The 22,149-nt window shown below is 21.3% G+C and overlaps 1 protein-coding gene across 4 annotated transcripts in view; it reads right to left on the bottom strand.

Annotated features, from left to right (window-relative positions):
- Positions 1-21,923, bottom strand: part of LOC112602529 (nitric oxide synthase, salivary gland) — a 75,813-nt gene extending 53,890 nt beyond the window's left edge. For 2 of the 4 annotated variants that reach the window (XM_025350641.1, XM_025350645.1), the window contains exons 1-2: positions 21,474-21,923; positions 8,838-9,068 (exon numbers count right to left, since the gene is read on the bottom strand). In XM_025350641.1, coding sequence (XP_025206426.1) covers positions 8,838-9,053 — 216 coding nt within the window. In that variant the 5' untranslated portion in view covers positions 9,054-9,068; positions 21,474-21,923. Of the gene's footprint in view, positions 1-8,837; positions 9,069-10,923; positions 11,076-21,473 lie in introns of those variants that run through there. The other 2 variants (XM_025350642.1, XM_025350644.1) reach the window with 2 other exon arrangements.
- Between the last annotated feature and the right edge of the window lie 226 nt (positions 21,924-22,149).

Genomic DNA, 22,149 nt, shown 5'->3' with positions numbered 1-22,149 from the left:
TATGAAGTTCAAATTATTTTATGTATTATGAATTGTAATACCGTTGTATCTACTACTTATCTACTGATATTTTACTTTGAAAAAAAAATCTATCAGTATTAAGTGATAATATATATTTAATTTAAGTAAATCGAATACTTTGAACAATTTACTATACCCATAATTTGATTACACGTATATTTTTATTATTTTTAATCAGTTAAACTTTTCTGGAATTAAAAAAAGTTACATTATATTTATGTTCAGATGAAATGTTATGAGATATCATATTATTTTATATTAAAATATCATTATATGAAAGTTTTGTTATTTTTTTTTTTTTTTTGTTAATAGTAAATACGTAATATTTATCGATATTCTATAGCTTTTAAAAGAATTGTTTTTTTTTATTTATAACAATTTTAGGTAGTCAATTTAACATTATATTATGTAGATAAATAATAAAGACATAATAATATGTGCATGATATAATCATAGTAAAAATATCACGAGACTTATATGAAAAGAAGTGCTGTTATGTTTATACTCTAAAAAGTCTAATATATGATATTATTTTTTTGATTCAGAGCGGAGTGATAAATCTATTAATTTTACAGTAATGGAGGAATGTTTTTGTCTGTCATCGTCTTACAAATCAATAAAAATGCTTAGATTTTTAGCTTTGCTGTAGAAAATTGGGTTTAGTTTGTACTTTGGGGTAGAAAAAAACAATTTTCACTATGTTTCAATATAATTGGATAAAACAAAAAAAATAAATAAATTGAAAAAAAACTGGAATTTAGAAATGAAACAAGTTTTTGACAAAATTAATTTCTTTATTTTGTTACATAAAAAAAAAAAAATAAATAAAAAAACAATCGCAGAAAGTTAAAATTTTCACCAAGTATTTATATATGATGTAAATTTTTAAATATATTTCGATTTTCTAAATTATATTTGTATAAAATCAGTAAAAAGGTTCACTTGTTTAAAAACTTTTAAAATTTAAAACAAGATTCCTAGTAGATTTACAAAAGTTTTTTATAAACATTTGAAGTTAAAATTAAAAAAAAAAATTCATGAAAATTGTGAAAATTAACAAATTGTTTTGCAGTAATTAAAAATTGATAAAAATTTTAATTTTCATACCTAAGATTCTAAAATATAGTATAAGGTTCTTTATAAACTTTTAAACCTGTACTCAAAAATTAAAACATTTAAATAGAATGTTAAATTTTTTTAAAAAATTTATAATTAGTTATATACTATATAGGCTAACTATCAATGGTCTCCACCAAGAATTCTTTTTCATATGACTATTCAATGACTCATAATCGAATTCAAATTTTACAAATCCATTAAAGTGACCCACTCAATACTTTATGTATAGTTGAGTGGTACCAAATTTTTGTTTATAGATATTATTTCCAATATTTAAAATGACTTATTTAAAAATACCTCATCACATTTTGTTTTTTTTTTACCATAATCAATTTATTATGTATACAATACCAGTTATTTAAACATTATAAAACATTAATAGAATCGACTTATTTCTTTAATAGTATGATATATTTCAAAATCGTCCAAAATATAAGGAATAATTGGAAATTTGTGTGAACTTTTTTAAATTTATGTTTCAAGTATAAAGTAAACATGTATTTTATGTAACAAACTGCGGGTAAACAAGGAATACATTATCTTTTAGGTCAAGTGTTCCTACGCACGAGAAAAATTATTTTTTCTAAAGAATATTTTCAGAATTATTATTTATTCTATACTCCTTTTCGAGTAGTTTATTTGGCTATGCTTTCTCTCGATAATCCCTCTCATTGTTCCAATGACGTTAGAATAAATTTGTCCTAAATTATTAAAATACATTTTTTCAGTCATAAATTTTCTATTTTTAGTCTTTTAGTCTCGTATATTTAATGTAACCAAATTTGTGTACTATGTAAAAACGATAATGCAAATTTTAAACGTTTTAGTTAATACAAATTTGGATATTTTAGAGTAATGTAAGTTGTTCTCGTCCCTTATGAATTTACTATAATTTAAAATTATTATAGTACACCTTTGATTATCAAGAATAAAAATAAATGTTTCTATATTATATCATATAATATGAGAGTGATGAAAAAGTTCGTTTTTGAGAAACTATTAATTTAGATGATTAGTCATAATGTTAATATTTTTAGATATTATTCTTAATATAATCAGTTTTAATTATTAATTAACTTATAAATGTATAAATTATATTTGTTGCGTTTAGAACTATAATATTATTTTTGAACTTAAAATTTATCAAGTTTAATATAGGTAAGTATAATTAATGCATTAAGTATTACGTTTTAAGTAATAGGAGGTACAAAAATAACACTAAATTTTTAGTAATTATCTATACTTCAAGTCTACAATAATATTAAAACTATCGATTATTGTGAAAGTTAAACGAATATGAATATCATAATTTTAAATTTATTCGGTTCATGATGTGATAATCAGTAAAAGTAGACTAATAAAAGAATTGGCTATGTTTGTGTTAGAGCTAGTAAGGGTTTACTTATTTTATTTTTGATTAAAATAATAATAATGCTCAAAAAAAATGTGTATACATTTTTTTATGAAAATGTGTTTCTTATGCGAATTTTTATACTTTAGTGTTTCATAGTATACCATTGGCAAGTTATTCACAACAAAAATAATGTCCGTTTTTACAAAGATTGTAATGGTTAAATCTCCGTTTCAATTTTCTTACCTAACCAAGTTTTTTTTTTTTTTCAAGAAATATGGAAAGTTTTATGTTATTATCTGATTATATTCTTAAATGTTTGTATAATATATTTTATACTGCAGAGGACATTACTTTAAATGAATATAAACATGTTAATTTATAGATATAGCAATAAAAATAATAATAAAAAATATTATTCAGTAACAGTAACATAACACCTATTTTAATTCAGTTTCTCCAGTTAACTATATGATTAAAACAAACAATCTCCTTTGTATACAGGCAATAATTTTTAAATTGAGTATTTTAAAGATATTTAAATTCAAATTTTGAGATTTATTAAGTGTTAGCTAACATTAAATAATTAAACGTCCTCTAATGTTACATATATTTTTCTGTATGTAATTAATCGAACGCTTTTAAATTAATTCACTTTATTTTAAATATATTATATTTATTATAGTATTGCTGTTGATTTCGGAAATATTAAACATTCGATAAAGATTAGAACTTTTGAAATTAATTTGAATTCTGTGTATATTAATGATTATAAAATAATTATATATACGGAAATGATGATGATTATCACTATAGATTCCATAAATAATTAAAAACTTTAACATTAAGACAAAATAAATGAAATATTAAGTATTCATGTATTTTATGTAGAATATATATTTTATGAAAATTGAGAGTATACATTATTTATCGATCTACCATTTTGTCTATTAAAATGTGGATATATTAATTAAATTCATATTAGAGCCTACATGGAGTATAGATCGTGTATATCAATTTTTAATAAGTTTTTTAAAATATATTTTCTATAGTTTATAATTAAGTATTATGTTATTATGAATCATAAATAAGTCTAACTAAAATATGTAGTAAGAAAATAATTTTGCTACTGAATTTATTATCTATAAAACTAATAAAAACACATCCGTTTATTTATCTTTACATAACAGAGTATTTTTTTCTTTAATTTATTATTTGTTGAGTAAAAGTTCGAATTAGTTTTTGTATAATTTATATAATATATGAATATAATGCAATATCATATCTATTATTGTATGTATTTTATAATTAAAAATACACTAGTTCGAAACAATCTAAATTAATTTTAATTATTGAGTTTCATAATTAAAAATCAGATTCCTGGACAAACAAGAACTTTTATTAACTTGAAATGACATTATTCTTTTTTTTTTTTTTTAGTTTAAAGTTTCTCTTTTTATTTAATTTAATCGATTTATAATTTTAAAATTCTATCTTAAAGTGAATAATATAGGTATTGAAATGTCTCGTAATCAAATATAATATATATATATATAATAAATTACTAGCCATAGGAAAATTCCAAAATGTAAAATAGTAATTATTAAACTTAAGTTAGTATTTTGGTATTTTTACATAAAATTATCATAGGAAATTTCTTGTTTGACATTTTTATAAGCTGTTACAAAAAAAAAAAAAAAAAAATCAGATTTAATTGTAGAATATCATATATTCATATCATTATCACATCACAGTTCTTTACAGAAGAATATGTCAAACATATTTCTCTTTTTATATTATATAGTGTGTACACGACTTGAGTTCGAAATTCTTAATGGAAAAATATTTTTAAGAAAACAACCCGTTGTTACTTCTTATTTTCATTTCCTTATGTTTATTTATAAGAATATTGCAGATGGTACATAAAGAAATTATTTTTTCATGTGAATTACATAAATACCTAGTTAATGTACTCAATACAAATATAGTATAAATTGATGACAATGTATAACGAGCACTTCGTATTTTTGAATAGATAGATTTTTCTATTTTTTTGACAATATGTCATACTTTTAAAGTTACAATTTTTTTTTTTTTTAGTTTTATTTCAATATTATTTTTCGTTTTAAATTAATTGTTTTCAACTTTTAATTCCTATTAAAGTTGTTTTTAAAATAAATCAGTTTTATAAATTAATATGATTTGATGCTTTAAGTTAATAATTTTTTTTTTTTTGAATCCTACATTGGTGTCATAATATCAGAATGTTTTTAATATTGATTAAATATTTTGATGAAAATGTAAAATTCAGATGTAACCAATATCAAACAAAAAATGGTATGCAAATTGAATATTATAAGGATTAGAACTATTTAATAGATAAGTAAGTTAATTGATTTTTAGGTGGCGTATTTAAAAAATCTCACGATTGATCTTAAAAAATGAATTAATTTTTATTCTATTGAATAATTTTGAATTGTATTTTGTATTTATATCATAGTTCCCAACTTACATAAATACTTAAAATTGAATTCACACTTCAGTTATCATATATGTGTTATAAACTGTTAATAATGTTATAATAATATAGTTTTTATGTAAAATATATAAGAAGTATTTGTATAAATATTGGAATCAGACATTATCAATACGTTTAATGTAGTTAAATTAAATATGCCTAATAGATTAAATGTCACAAATTTTAATGTTTTTGTATTTTTATTTAATAATTAATACAGTTTAATTTTTTATCTGAACAAAAATATTAGAATGTTTTTCATTTTAAACTTTAATATGTAACTTTTTGTTGAATTTAAAAATTATTTAAAAATACTTAAATAACAATAAATTTCAGTTAAAACGACTAAACCATATAGTAATAATTACAATATTGGTTAAACAGTATAAAAATATAATATACTCTATTGAACTCTCCAGCAGAACTTCCTAAAAAGTTATGAAGAAGTATCTTCGAGTTAAAAAAGCTTTATTATATCTAAACTTGATATATTCTTTGATCCTGGCTTTGTATTAATACTTGATACAAATTATAACAGATTAATTCTTTTTTAGATTTCTAAAAAATCATATCGTGTTAATGAACGATAAATACTTTAAGAAGTTAAAATCAAATTCCGCTAGATTTTTATTAATAGTATTTATATATTTATTAGATGTCATTATTTAATTTATTTATAACTAAAAAAATACTGATAAGATACTAATTTGACACTTATTGTTTCAAAAGTAAATGTGAAAAGAATACAACTACCATAATCGTTCGTAAATATAATCAGCTACTAGTTTCTTATTATTCAAAGTGAATTAATAATAATTATTAGTGATTATGGAATTAATAAAAGCACAAATTGTTTTAATAATAGCCTGAAAATTAATTTTTATTTCATGATACCAAAATAGGAACTTAATAGGTGAACTTATTTTTTTTAATAAATCCTGAAAATCTATTGGTATAAGCTACAATACCTAAAAAAAAGTAATAAATTTATAATTTTTGTTTTTATAATTTATAATATAATTTATAAAATGCAAATTGATAATACATTTTTTATAAGAAAACATAATATGTTCACCCTTTTTTTTTACTACAAATCATCTCAAAATAGAATTTGACATTAATTTAATTTCTATACCAAAGTGATTACGTTATAATCTGGTTCAGTAAAAAGGCGAAAGAAATATTAAGAACTAATCATTAATTATGAGTATTGATTTTTTAACGCTCATACTCGTATTATATTAATCTTTATGACTTTAATCTTAAGGAGTTTTATAATTTTGATGGCTATTTTTATTATAAAATTATGCTTATAATATATGTATTTACGGATTTACGGTGGTAAAATATTTAATATTATTTTAAAGAAACAATATTTATAACTATTATTTTTACAAGAAATATACAGTCTATACAGCTATGACACAATAAGTGTAAGAATATGTTTCAGATTTATCAAAAACTAACAAAAAAAATAAAATAAAAATGAGTGAACACAATTTGAAGGAAGAAGCCATCTAATAAATAATACTCACAGATAAGTTTTTAAAAAATAATTCAAATTTTATACATGTAAAAATTAATTAATTAAATTGTAATTGGTAGGTAGCCCAAAAATTAATATTACGCATCAAACTCAAATAACACCATTTATGTTTACATTTATTGGAGGCTTTGAGGATTACTGGAAATTGAGTGTACTTACTGTAAGATTTAAGCAAAAATAATTCAGCTAAATTCAAGATGTTTTATAGTTTTTTTTTTTTTTTATAACTTATTCAAAGAAATGTAGTAAAAAATATTGGTTTATAATAGATTTATTATAGTTATGATAATTTTGAGCCATTTACTTGTTCATTCTGTAAAGATAATTGTCGATATTTAATACTTTAAAATAAATATTAAAATGTTTAAATTCATGACAATTTGGTATCAAAAACTTGTTCGTCTTTTTTACCTTTTTGTTAAATGATTCAGAAATCAGATATTACTGAGAATAACAACGATGTTAAAGATTTGCAATCGAATAAGAAGTTTCTTATTATTAGAATACAATACAGATTAAAGTTTTGATTTAAGTTTTAAGTTTTTATTATAATTTAATGATAGAGATAGTATTGTTTAATATAAAACGACAGCATAACTGATTAGAAATTGACTTTCCTTTATTTGCGTCAAATCGAAATAAACTCGTTAATCAGCTTCAGAATGACAGCAAAAATCGAACAGTAGTTATTTTTTAGTATGCCGAATTTTTCTTTCTTTAAACTATACGTTTATGGATCATTTAACTTAGTTTGATTTATATTTTTATAATAGTTTTGACAAACGTGATAAAATATCCTATTTAAAAGTACTTATTAGACAATTCATTATATATAGAACTTAAATAAATCTGATAAAATATTTGCATTAAAAAATAATGATAAATTTTTCATGTATATTATTTATTATTATAAAGCAAAAAAAAAAAAAAAGAGGTAAGTTTTGTTAATAAAATTTAAGAAAATGTTAAGTATCTATAAAATAGGTTTAGAAGAATGTAATAATTATCATAGAAATATAAGAATATAAAGTGTTTATTATTAATATTAAATTTACTTTTGGGTGATTCTTTAAATTTGGGAAGTGATGAACGATTGTAAAATGTTGTTTGACTTTGAAATATAGCTATGAATTAAGTAATGTGTCTAGTTTTGAAATATTGTCATGTGATTTACTCTCTTGTATTTATATTATCATTGAAACTTGTTTAAAAAAATTCCCTTCAGTATGTAATTTAAAGAAAAAATATGTAAAAAAAATAAATATTTATATTATGGTGCAAACAAGGATTATTATGTATATTTTAAAAATAAAATTTATGCCGATAATGTGTTTGACAACGGATAACTAAAAATTATTCAAAAATATACAGTAAGAATATTGTTCATAGAACCCTACTTATATGTAAAACTTATGAAATATGTAATATGTCTATTAGTGATATGCCTTATAATACCATGGTAAGTATTGGTACCTATAGGAAATGTACATGTATATATTATAGATTTTGAACGACATTAAAGATTTAGATTTAGTTTATTTTAAAGTGACATCATGTTTATTTATTAATTTTTAATTTTTCTTTTTATTAGGTTATTATCTCATTCTAAGAATGTCCTAATAATTTATAAATAACATTTTTATCGATTAGACATAGTTATGTAAATTATTACACAAGTAGTCTAAAAATATTAAAAATTTCTATTACAAAGATACATAGATACATAGCATACTATAGTAGGTCCGTTTAAATAGTTCTTAGTGATTCATTAATGTGGTTTTAATAAATTGATAAGTATTTAAAACCATGTTTTTGAAGGTTAAGGTATCCATAGATATTTTAAAGACTCCTGTCAATCAAATATCGTATTAAAGTTGATTTTAATAATTGTTCGAAAAATTTCTTAAGATACAATCAAAATTATTAGATGATTAAAAAAAAAAAAATTATAAATTAGATACAGTGTAACTATAACAAATATTGATTTTTGACCGTTAAAAAATACGTGAGCCTAACAATAGGGTTCGTTCTACTCTTGAGATGAGTTGGCTTTTGAACGTTAAATTTTGTCGGCAGATAAGTCAGATAAGCATCTGTCCTTTTTCTTTTTTTACATATATTAGCAGCCCCAAAAGCCATTTACATGAACATTGTACAAGTTCAAAGTTCAAATTGAGATGGTTTTTTGTTTAAATTAAAATGCGACCGTTTGAGTACATTGCAATTTTTTTGGTTAAATATATTATATAAGTATATATACAAAATTGATAACACGCACTTACCTTGGTAGAGTTATGATGTAATGAATCAAATGCTTCTCCTTTGGATATTAGGTTTTTGAGTTTCAATGGCTTTTGGATAGAAATGTTCGAATGGCCGTTCGACAATCCGTCGGTGGCTAAATCAACGAAACGACTACTGACTAGTGATCCTCTTTTTGTATTACCCGGTATGATTAATTCAAGTGGAACTGATTCATCTGGCGTGTCACGTGCCATTCTTGTAAATTATTTCTAAATTAATAAAAAATATTTTAAAATTTTAAAAACTATTTAAAACTTAATTATACTATATTATTAATTAATTTTGATTTATCAAAATCTTAAATCATCTACAGTACTATGGTTTTTAGGCAATATATTAATTGTATTTTATATCAATTACATAAATGTTAAAAATTAATAGTATACAAAATGTTTTATAGTCCGATAAAATATTTAAAAATAAAAAATGATATATTCGGTAATTTTGCAATAATTATTTCTATAAAAAGATATAATATAAAAAAAAAAAATATATATATTTGAATATTTTATTAATAATTATACATTAAAAAAATACATATTATTCGCCATTATACGTTTTATTTTAGTAGTTCATATATCTTAACCATAGTTAAAAATATTATTGACAGTAATCATATTTTAGTAATTCTCTTAAGAGCCTTTAAATAATTAGATAAGATTAATGCATATTCGTAATGAGTTTTTTTTTGGGTTAAATTAGTTTTTCTTCAGTTTAGAATAATAACTAATAAGCATGACTTATTGGTTGTTTATTTCGATTTACCGTTTTAAAATAGTTAAGTGTAATGAATAGTTGATATCTTTTATTGTTTTGTTAAATTATTTTTAAAAATAGGGTAGACATTTTGTTAAAGACATTTTCTTTACATTAAAAAAAAAGTCTGCTAAATGTTTAAACTGTTTTAAGTACCTATGTCTCGTCATTGAATAGATAACTGTAAAGAATGTATTAAATTATCGAATTCGATGATAAATTATTATACATAAAATAACGATTCTGATCAGAGGTAGAATTTTTATTTTTAAGGATATTTAGTATAATTTATTTACAAACTTTATTTATAATTATAAACTATTTATTTGTCTAATATTAGTAATAATGTAAACTAATTTTTGCAAAAACCTTTTGTAAAGTATAATATTATAAGTAGTAATTATTTATTATAACAATAAACTTATAATTTCAAGTACTTAGAGTAAATTATAATTAAATTAAAAAAAAAAAAAAAAAAATTAACTTCGTCGTATCGAATAATAGTGTTGCGTAAATATTTCCGTTTTTTCGTAGATTTTTTTTGTTTTTTTTCGATTAATTTTAACCTCCTGGTGTATCACTTAAATAAATGTAGATAAAAACACGCTATAAATGAAAGATAGAAGCAGCGTAAATGCAGCAAAAATTTAAAACGGATACAAACAAAAATTAAAAATTAAAATCAAAAATACAGCTATGTGTATTGTAAAAAATAAATTACACATGAAATTGAAATTGAAATATAGAAAAATTAAGATTAATTAAAAAAATTTAAAATGAAAAATAAATAAAGGTTAAAGGTTTATAGTTCATACAACTGAATTTCTCAAAAAATGAGATAGGTCTTTTACTGAAAAAGTGTATTTGATAATTATATTACAAGTTAAGATTATAAATTAATTTATTTTATATTTTATATAATTTATTGAAAATAATTAATGTGCTTTTACAAAATACGTTTAACTAGTAATTAAAATTATAATTTTCAATTTATTATCAGCATATTCAATGTCTGTGGGTACAATATAAACAGTGTAATAAAGTATGTTATTAGCACAGTTAGATATTAATCTGATCGCTATTAGTTTAATTTCTTTCCAAAGTATCATTGATTAAACTGTATGATAGTTGTGTGTATACACTCAATAACAAATAAAAATATAAGCGGTTCAATAAACGCCTTGGGATGGTTAATGGTTATATTATATGAGCAAGGAAAGGGGTCAAAGATTTGTGTTTGTAGTTAGGTAATATTTGTGAGTTATCGAGAAAAACGTTTTTCTTACACTATCCCATGGGGATATGTACCGGATATATGTATTATGTTCGTCCAATGAACCGGAAGGGTCGATTATATGCCACTTGTGTTGGAATAACGTTTCAAGTGACCGCAGTCGCCTTCCTATTCACATGTAGAACTCAATAATAATTATTGTTTTTGTTTCGCCTCACTCTCTTTTCTGTAAAAGATAATACATAATAGTGATGCATTTTTAATAATTTTGAGAATAGAAAAGTACAAATGATATGCGTTGCAGAACTTTGTTTTATTTTTGTAAATTATGCCTTTGGAAAAAAAAAATAATAAAATAAAAAAGGTAAGTAAGTGGGTACCGTTTTGCTAAACATTGGGTGTCAATGGATCACTATTATAGATGTGTTAAGTTTAAATTCAATGATATATCATTGTGTACGAAAAAACGATTTTGAGGGGAAACGGTCTATCAGCCTATATTACCAAGTAACATATATATATATATTTTTTTTTGATAAATATATTAAAGTCATTTATTTTACTTTTAATATTATATTAGGTTGATAAAATGTTTTTAAAAATATTACATTTCTTATATTGTTAAGATTTTATTACTACAGTTATATATATATATATTTATACCATATTATATCAGCTTATTTAACTCAAAATGTGATAACATATTTTTGTATATATCATAAAACAGTAAAAATAGATTCATAGTACTTATATATAAATAATATTTTAAAATAAATTAAAATGTGATTGTGCATGGTAAAATTCATAATAATATAAAATACATAAAAGTTTATTGAATAATTATTTTAAATTATGATAAAATAATTAACATATCGTTATTTATAAATTAAATATCCAATTTGAAATTTAAAAAATCTATAAAAAATAATTGCCTTTATACATATTTTAGATCAAGGTTTTAGTTCGAACTTCTCGTGAAAAATTTTGAGTTAAATTTTCAAAACTATGATGCAAAAAAAAAGTTTCTAACTATAAAACAATTTGCAATTTTTTTACTTAAAAACAAATTTTTTTAAGAATTCTAACTTTGAATACTTATAAAAAAAATATTATATTTTTAATTGTTTTTATTCAAATATAAGAATAACTTTTTAAAATTTTTTTTAAATGTTGGCCCGATGATAATTTTTTTATTTAATGAAAATAAATATTTGGTAAAATTTAAGTATCTGCGATTATTTGTTTTAGAGTTGCGTAGAAAAAAAAAATAAAATTAATTTTATAGAAATTAAGAATTACATAAAAATTCCGTTTTTCTTAAATTTCTTGTTTGTTATTTCTGTTTATAAAAATAAATACTAGGAAATTTAAGTTTGATCTTTCTAATGTACAAACTAAATCCAATTTTATATCCAAAACCAATCCCGACTTTGAAAATCGAACCATTTTAATGACAAATTTTCTTGTTATTAGGCTAAAAAAAAATTCATATCATTGTAAAATTAAATTTCTTCTTTTAGAATCTAAAAAAAAAAAAAAAAAAAAATAACAGTAATATAATAATAATAATAATACTTTATTGACAGTTTATATTATCAAGTAATAAACAGACTTCTGTATCCTGATTTTAAAAGAAGAGTTTTTTTTTAATGCTGTCAAAAATGGATTATAATTTTGACATAGGTTTTATTTTTTAATATATTCAGTTCATTTTTAGCTATAAATATTATCATGTATTTGTTTAACGTAAAAATCTCCAATCGGCAACCCTTTTTTAAGTTGGTATTTACTATGGGAATTATCTAAAAATAAATCGTTTTAAAAGCAAACTATATTAATAAAAAACTGTTAATGGTCCAATATTTTTCTACGTTTATTAAATTTGGAAATTTTTTTCTTACGTAATTAATTATAATATTTGAAAGAGTATGAAATACAATTAAATTCATCGTATTTATTTATTTTATATTTTTTTAATAAAATGTTAAAACTTATAGTTTTTGTAATAAAAAAATGATTATTCATAAAAAAAGTTAATTTCACGCATGATTTTATTGTAATATATATTTAAAATATAATAACTGATATATATATATATTACTTCTAAAATAATAATTATTATGATATTTTATCTTTAATAAATATTATACGTAAAATAATAAATTTGGATTCCATACTTTCAAAAACTGGAATATGTAGTTGAATATGATGCGTATTTATCTATTATAAAACATTTAACGAATAAACATTTTATTTTATACTACCTAGTCTTGTGTATTATTTATATATATATATATATATATATTTTTTTTTTTAATTATTGTTTCTAGGATTACAAAATAGAAAAGTTTGAACACGTCTTGTAATTCAGATCGTAACTTGATAAAAATAATTAAAAAATAAACTCAAGAACAATTTAAATAATGTTCTTCTTAATACATTTTAGAATAGTTTCGTGTTTCGTGTAGTTCAATTTTGACTTCAAATAGGAAATTGTTTAGTATTACGAAACCAATTGTGTAGTATACTATATTTTATTATAAAGTATGATGGATAGACATCAAAATAATTTTTTCTAACATAATGTTTTTAATAATTTCTTACAATAATATATTATTTAATATTGTAAAGTATTAGTGAGTGTTATTGTCTGTAAAAATATTGATAAAATAAGTATTTTTCTTTTAAACCTTTATAGAATATATTTTTTTCATATACATAAACAATAAGTTAATAATATTTTCATAATAAATTTTGTATGGTTAATGGTCTATTAGTTTTACAATGAATTCAGAAGATCTGTTTGAATAATACAATATTCTATCATAATTCTTATATGTAATACCACAATGCTAAATGCACTATATCAGGCACTAATATAGTAAGTAAAAAAAGACGGAATGTCTTATTATGTATGTATGTTATATCTCAGATTTCTTTAAACTATTCTTTTAATCATATTTTACTTATTATTATTTTAATTTTCAATTAAACTTAACATTTACCTGTTATTTTTATCAAGAAATGCTAAAATGAAATAATGTTTGACGGCATATTTATGCATTTTTATAGTTGATATTTTTTAGAATAGGTAACGTATAGAAAACAGTTAGAAATTATAAAATAGGGTATAATGTGTTAAATTTAGTAAAACAAAAAATTACTAAATAATAAGATTAAAATTTCAATGTATAAATCAAATATATTAAGAAAGATTAGAAAAATATGTATAACAACGTAAGTCTACCAAAAGGATTAGTAGATAATGATGAGTGAGTGGATGAAGAATCATAAGACAATTTCATAAATGGTTTAAGTGATAAGACAAAGAAATATCAGAGTAGTATACTTGTTTATTAGATTTGTAATATATATATATCATTATATATCATTAGTATAAGTATATATCGTTACAATTTATAATCAAACATTTAGTATTACTACGTACAATATTATAATGTGTTTATATTTTCTATTATTAATTATTACACTATTTTTTTTCGTTAACTTATAAACTATTACTGAAAAAGTTTAATGTAAATTAAACTTTCAGAATTCAGGTATGCAACTGCCAATTATACGTATTATATAGTATATAATATTTACATAAATTTAAACAAAAACAAACGTGATAGAAATAAATCAAATTAAAAATAAACCTAATGATTATGAATGATAATGTACCATAATAATTAAATATTATATTAAAATAAAAAAACAATATTTAAACATGAATTTTTTTCAGAACTTTTAAGTCGATACAGAGTATTTAAATATACTTCAAATTATATTCACAAAAAGTTGCCTAAAAATAATTATAAGAAATATAAAATAAAAATCATGTAACTGCCTACTATCATATAGATTTATACATTAAGGCAATAATAAAAAAAAAAAAAACATCGTAGAAATAGGTTTTATACAATTAAAGTTCATTGTTAAATGAATAAAATTAAATATTTTTGATTTACTAGGAAGTGAGGATTGATGTATTGTGTTCATCGAGTACAATTTAATTGTTTTGAAAAAAAAAATTAACACTATCAACAATTTAAAAAAATAAAAGTTATGTATTTTACTTTAATATTATTATTTATTTTTGTTTATTATTGAGCTAATTTAAAACTCTCAATATTTAGTTTTTTTTCTTTTAACACTTTATTATTCGTTATATTTTATCATATATATATATATACGTATATAGAAAAAATTAAAAAAATTCTGATTTTTGTACAAGGATGATAGTTATATTGAAAAATGATTTCCATTTAGACACAATTTTAAACTGTATTTTTAATGCCTACATTTATCTTGAAAAAAATTAATTTCAATCGTAATCTATTCACTTAATAATGGTAAAAACAATATACACACTCAGTGATTTATCTGTCTGATACACGCAACATATTATTATATATAGGTAGTAATATTGTTTTACAAGAAGTATAACTAGTAAATTTAGACACCATAAATGACTCTTTCTCACATCAGTTTTGACATACATGTATTATATAGAATAACTTAATCTGAGAACTTGATAGATTTATAATTTTAATAACTCAATTAAAAAAATAATGATATTTTTTGTAACATTAGATATCTGAATATGTATTTATACATATTTTTTTTATATCATAATTTAAAATTTATGTAGAAAATTTAATTTTCATAGAACCAATTAAGTTTAAATGAAAACACTTCTTTGATTAGATATTTTAATACAATAAATGTATGAATACATTTTTATATTTCTTGAAAAATTTTTTGTGTATAAACAATTTAAAATATGTGTATTTTATAAATGAAGTATTTAAAAAATATTCTCTATGTATTTATTTACTACATTTTATTGAAGTGATTTCTGCCGACTTGAACTGTTTTAAATGTCTTAAATGTATAATAATCGTTCCATATATTATAATTTATTTTAAACACAAAACAATTATATAAATTAATTTTTTCATTTGAAAAAATATCATTTTTAATGTTTACATTTAAAATTATAAATAGCAAATACCATTGATAAAGCTTAATTATATACAATAGATAAAATGCGTGAGGTATAAACTTAAATTATATAAGCTATATGAAAATATGAATAGATAAACATTGATTATTTGTCATGACTAATAAAGTGCAAACTATGTAGCTTAAAACTGCTGTTAATTAATAAAATATTGAATATTTATTTTCCTGAAACATACATGATTGTTCTTAGATTAAATTCACTGTACTAGCAAAATAGTATAGAATTAAATTAAAAATGATATTGTATAAATTCATTTAAAATAAAAATAGCAAGAATACAACTTAAAGAAAATTTTATTCTTAATTTTTGTAATACGTATTATTTATTTTTAATTTGATTTAAGTTGTGATTAAATTATTTATTGTTTATACAATTTAATATAACAACATATTTTATAATTTTCATCAAGTTCTATCAATATTCATAATAATTAATAAAATTACTTGTATAAAAAAAACAGAGACAATATAATATATATAGGTTAAAATAAATAGATAATCTAAATATTGATAAAAGTTTAAATTTTCAATATGATAATATTTTAATAATCATAAGTATTTAATGATATTTTATAGTATACTTACACTAAATATAAATGTTTTAGTGTGTTTAGTTGTTACATAAATGGTTTTAAGTTTTGAATTCATTGTTTTATATTTAATAAGACTTGGAATAAAACACATTTCTGTATAGATATTTGTTTTTATTTTGTTATCATAATGCCGTTAATTAAATCATATTGTTATTATCATTTACAGTACGTTAACAGTTCCACTTTGAGAAGTAATCACTTTTTAAATTTAAATATATTATTTAACTGACTATAAGTTGCCGTTATCAAATAAAGTCATATTTGTGTAACTATTTAAAAAAATAATATGCTCCAATAATGCTTTTGAAACTTCAAAAATATTTCAGAGCTTGTGGTAACGTGTAGTTCTAACCAATATGGGTAGTTGTAAATATACATTTGGTCAGTACCTAAAATAAGTGAGTTTGAGGTTGGTATTTATATATCAATTCTATACAACTATTTGTTTAAACTAAAAACAATTGTATGCTTTTAATTTTTGTTTTATCTACGTAAATTATTCCATTCCATTATTATCGAACTGAGTATTGATTATTATGATATACGAGTACTTATGTGATTATAATCTGGTCCAGTTAATAACAAACGATATTTAATTCAAGAAAATATTTAAAAAAATAAAGAATTTCGATTTATGATAAATTTTTATTTTTATTATAATTAAATATATGTATACTATATACTCGTAATATACGTAATATTATTGTACTGAATAAAAGGAACACTTTTTTAAAATTACATTATGAATATTTGTTGCCTAATTCTAAAAATTCATGTTCTGAAATATTCATTTTTATAATGTTATACCAATTAAAAAATATTTTAAATATTTTAAAGTAGATAGGTTTAACGTATTTTATTATAGATACTTACAACGTTTTTAATTATAATATATAAAACCAGTTTTTTGTTTTTTTCATTTTTAATTTTATTTAAGAACTGTACACAGTCAAGCAACAATTGTAAATTTGAAATTTCAGAAAATTAGTTTCCTCGTGGAAAAGTTTTATATGAAGTAAATTTTTGTTAATTTTTACTTAGATTATTTTTAAGTAAACTATACAATTATTCAAAGATTAAAGTTATGTAGGTATTCTGTTTGAACTAAAAATATCAACTAAAATTATATGATTATTGTAATAAGGATTTTATCAATGAAATTTCATAATATCCACATGGGCCATTTTTCTTAAGACAAGTAAGTACTATAATATTTATTTACTCATAAACGAGCTAATAAATAGTAAGGAAAAAAGCGTAATTTAAAAAAAAAATTGTTCAATAAATATTTATAGCTAATTTATAACAGTAGGCCAGATTATAACTAAACACTGTAGATAAATTATATACATGATTTTTACATTGGAACTTACTACATAAGATAGATATACAGTGTTGCTAGTGAAGAAACTATTAAAAACCATTTATATTTCATGGCGATTTATACATTTTTAAAACTAACGTATTTATTTGGTTTACAACCCCAGATATTATATGACACGTGTTAAAATATGTTTAAAATTAGTTCAGTGTTATGTTATAATATTATAAAATGTTGTGTTTAACGTTAAACAACCAAAGTGAGCAAGATTGTTTTGATATTTTAACTCCACATACTTTGGTTTAAAGTGTATAAATTGTATTGTACACAATATTTATAACATAACTGAAGTTAAAAAAAAATCAAAAATGTATGAATAAATCGTATGGAAAAAATTGAGTTTAAGGTTATCAAGCATTGTCATACTGATAATATTGGCATACCTACTAGCTACATTATTATCTTTCATAATGTTGAATAACAATAGCTTATTACTGTAAGTATTAAGTATAGACAATTGAGTTCATTAACGATAGTATAAATAAAATTACATGAATTTAATTTTTTAAGTCTGTCGCCATTAGAAATATAATTAATGCATATTATTCATTTTTATACTAAATAACCACTGACATTTATAGTTTTAAATATTTTAATTAATTAGTAAATTGATAAATATCTTCTAATTTATTCGAATATTTATTTATAACATATTATTTTAATCATATATTTTGTTCTCAAATCAATATAGTTGTATGTTAATAATTTTAAGTAATACTATAGATTATTTCAAGCAATCACATATTTTATGTATTTCTTTTATTTAGTTACACATAATTAAATTGATTGAAAAAAGAAGAAAATCTGGTTAAAACAATATATTATTAATAAATAATTCAAGTAAATTGAAACAAATTTAATAAAAATTATTACGATTCTTATTTTTCAAATTTAATTCAAGAATTTATCGTGTTTTAGTCAGAATCTTGTCTTTGTATTGGAAGAAGAAGAAATACTATTTAAAACAAACAATATTTATTAAATGACGTTGCCTGTTTAATGAAGGTTGGTACCTAAATATTGAAATAAGTAACTTTAGATAAATTTTAAAATCCACAAAAACATCTATATAATATTTAACATAATCAGTTATTTATATAATAATAGTTAAAAACAATTATGAAAAAAAAATCGTTTTATTTAGTAAGAGTTAGAATAATGAATTCGCAGAAATTTGTTATATTTTCAATGCTGAAAAAATAATTTACAAGTATATTATAATAACATATGGATATGTAAAATATAATTTTTTTGCTACAAATTTAATTTTACAAAATCTATAGATAAGCTTCCAAAGAACATTATAATATAATATAGTCAAAAAGTTGACTTGATTTCTTATTAAATGTATGTATCTAAAGTTTAATTTGTTTGAATAATTTTAAAACAAAACATTTAAATGGATAAAGTTTACAATACAACCATAAAAAAAAATTAAATATTAAGAATAACATTATACATATTATAACCTAATTTTTCTTTAATGATGTCCGTGTTAAAATAAAATACTCTGAAATAGGTCTGACAAAATCTTTAAGTTTCCACTAGCACACTATTAGTAGTTGTTAATACTTGATAACAATATCGTAATATTTTGCAATATAAGTTTAATAAACTTTTGTTGTATAATTAATAAGTATTCCACTAAGTACTGTTATAATAGATAAAAATAAAATTATATCTCTATTATTATAATATATAATATTACACTTCTAATTTACATAAAAAAAAATCTTCTAAATTTCACCACACACACACCACCCACACACATACACGCATATTTGTATATATATATATATATATAAATCACAATTAAAGCTTCAGGTATAGAAGTCTTAATATATTTTTATTTTTGAACTCAATTATTTTATTTTATCGTTGAAATTGTTTTTAAAAACTATTAGTTTTTATTTGCTTGGAAATTAAAAAAAATGTATTTAATATTTTAATTTTTATAATTTTGTGATCAATAGTGAGATTTTTTATTTAGTATAAAATTGTTTTGAAATTATTGATAGTTTTATAAACTATGTCAATCTGAGGAATTATGTTTATTAAAATTTGCTTCACCTATTTTAATAATATAATTTGTACGTAAGTAATGGTTTTTTTTTTTTTTTTTAGTTGCATACCTACACATTAATCATTTATTTCTACTAATACACCAGATTAAATGTCTCTTGTTTGTTGCGTTCGATCATATAGTTTAAGATTTAAATTGAAAAATCTGTCAATATTTTATGAAAAAACTCGTTGTATAAAATAAAATAAAAAAAAAAAAAAACCAAACATTTACCGTTACTGAATATAATACTCTGTAAAACGAAAAATACCGTGGCGAAAAGCACGATATAAGGATGAGATATCCGAATTCCTTTCTAGAAATCTCAACCAAGAGTAATTGAATTATGTTTTACTATTTTATCCTATACAAACGTGATTTTTTTTTTAACGTTTTATTTGTTATTATTACACCATGCAATGTTTTATGAAAATAATTTAAAAGGATATTTAATTAGAGATAAATTTCATATCGGTAGTGTGGATAAATAAAATAGTATAGATAAATTAATGTTTTATTTATAAAACAAATGGTGTTGTTTTTTACAGGGAGTAATTTAAAATTATAATAACAAAAAGTCAAGCAGATTATTTTGATTAAAAATATTCCAATATTTTTATTACAATTAAATAAAAGTTCAAATTTCGAGACACAAAGAAATTGAATCAAAAAATATTATTTCTTATTATTGAGCACATTATAATGTATCCACGAGAAATAATTACTTAATTACGTATAATATAAATATTTAATGTTATTTCATTATTTATTTAATCTTAGAATTTGTTTTTTATTTAAAAATATATATTGATGGACACAATTAATGTTATTAAAATTGTTCATATAATAATATTACGTACGCATTGACATTTCCCTTATTTATTATTCATATTTGGCATTAATGTACGGTGATTATTTTTAAATTAAATTATCCATCACTCCAAATATTTTTTTAGTTTCGAAAACAATCTTTCTTAAATATCTTAATTAGGTACCTAATAACAATAACTTTTGTAAAATTAAAACTAGTTTTTAACTAATTTTTATCGTGATGATTATTCACGTTTCAAAAACATAAAATAAAATAAAATATTAAATTACGGAATACAGATAATAGAAAATCATAAATTAATGGTTATTTTTTTATGGTAATTTAATCTTATGTTTTATACTGATATTATAAGCTAAATTAAGTAATATATACTTTCGTATCCTAAGTGTAGATTGCGTATAATATTATATATCACTAAAAAGCATTTAAAGTTTAGACAAAAATTGTGAAGTGGCTGAGCAGATACGCCTATTAACTACCCTCTACGCCAAAGTTTAGTGCTATATTATAAATATTTCGCTCTTGTATATTATTTTTTAAATACGGTTTAGAAATATATAATTTATGAGTACCTACGTCTACAATAATAATAGCGCGGCGGAGCTTCAACAGAGATTTATTACGTGTAATAATAATAATAATAATAATAATAATAATATTATTAAGATTGCAAATAATACTAAGATTATTGTAAATAATATTTTAACGTATTCGTTCAATATACTTACGTAGGTAACGTGACGATTAATACGTGGGATGGCGACGACGGCCTGCTCCGTGCGCGTCTTCCGGCCGTGGCCGATGGCGACGCGTACGACTGTTATACTACGAGAAAACCGTGATTTCGCTCAATTTCCGTGGCAATTGATATGATTTAATGTCAATATTGTTGTCGTATAATATCTCGTCGATAATGATTTCGTCGTCGTCTGCGGAGAGAACGTTAGGACGGTGTCGCGCTGTACAATCGTCGCGACGACGATGACTTTGGACAGTACGCGTTTATAATAATATTGTAATATTTTTACGTTGATGTGTAGGTGGCGGAAATCGTGTAAAAAAACGAAAAATCTTCGGTCAGAAAAAATAAACCACTACAATCGAATTTGAAGGAGCACGCTGCAATTTTATGATTTTGTCGTCGTCGTCGCTGGCTCCGCGTACAAGTCTACTGCCGACGCGTTCCGTGTCGGAAGACTCGCGAGACGTGCACGCCGCGTTCGCCCGCCACTTTTTAACGGCCACGCGCGCCGCCCGGCGGTCGGCCAATGGCGCGCGCGCCACCGTCTCGCCGTAACGCCATCGATATTACCTCATAATATGATGATTCCTATAACATAATAATAATGAAAATAATATTATAAACTATGTGGGTTAAGAGGGTAATGCGCGATTCGTGTACGT

Source organism: Melanaphis sacchari, unplaced genomic scaffold, assembly GCF_002803265.2.
Source record: "Melanaphis sacchari strain LSU unplaced genomic scaffold, SCAv2.0 Contig8_pilon_pilon, whole genome shotgun sequence".
Taxonomy (NCBI): domain Eukaryota; kingdom Metazoa; phylum Arthropoda; class Insecta; order Hemiptera; family Aphididae; genus Melanaphis; species Melanaphis sacchari.
Note: the sequence above shows the minus strand (reverse complement) of the source record. Positions and strands in the feature narration are given on the sequence as shown.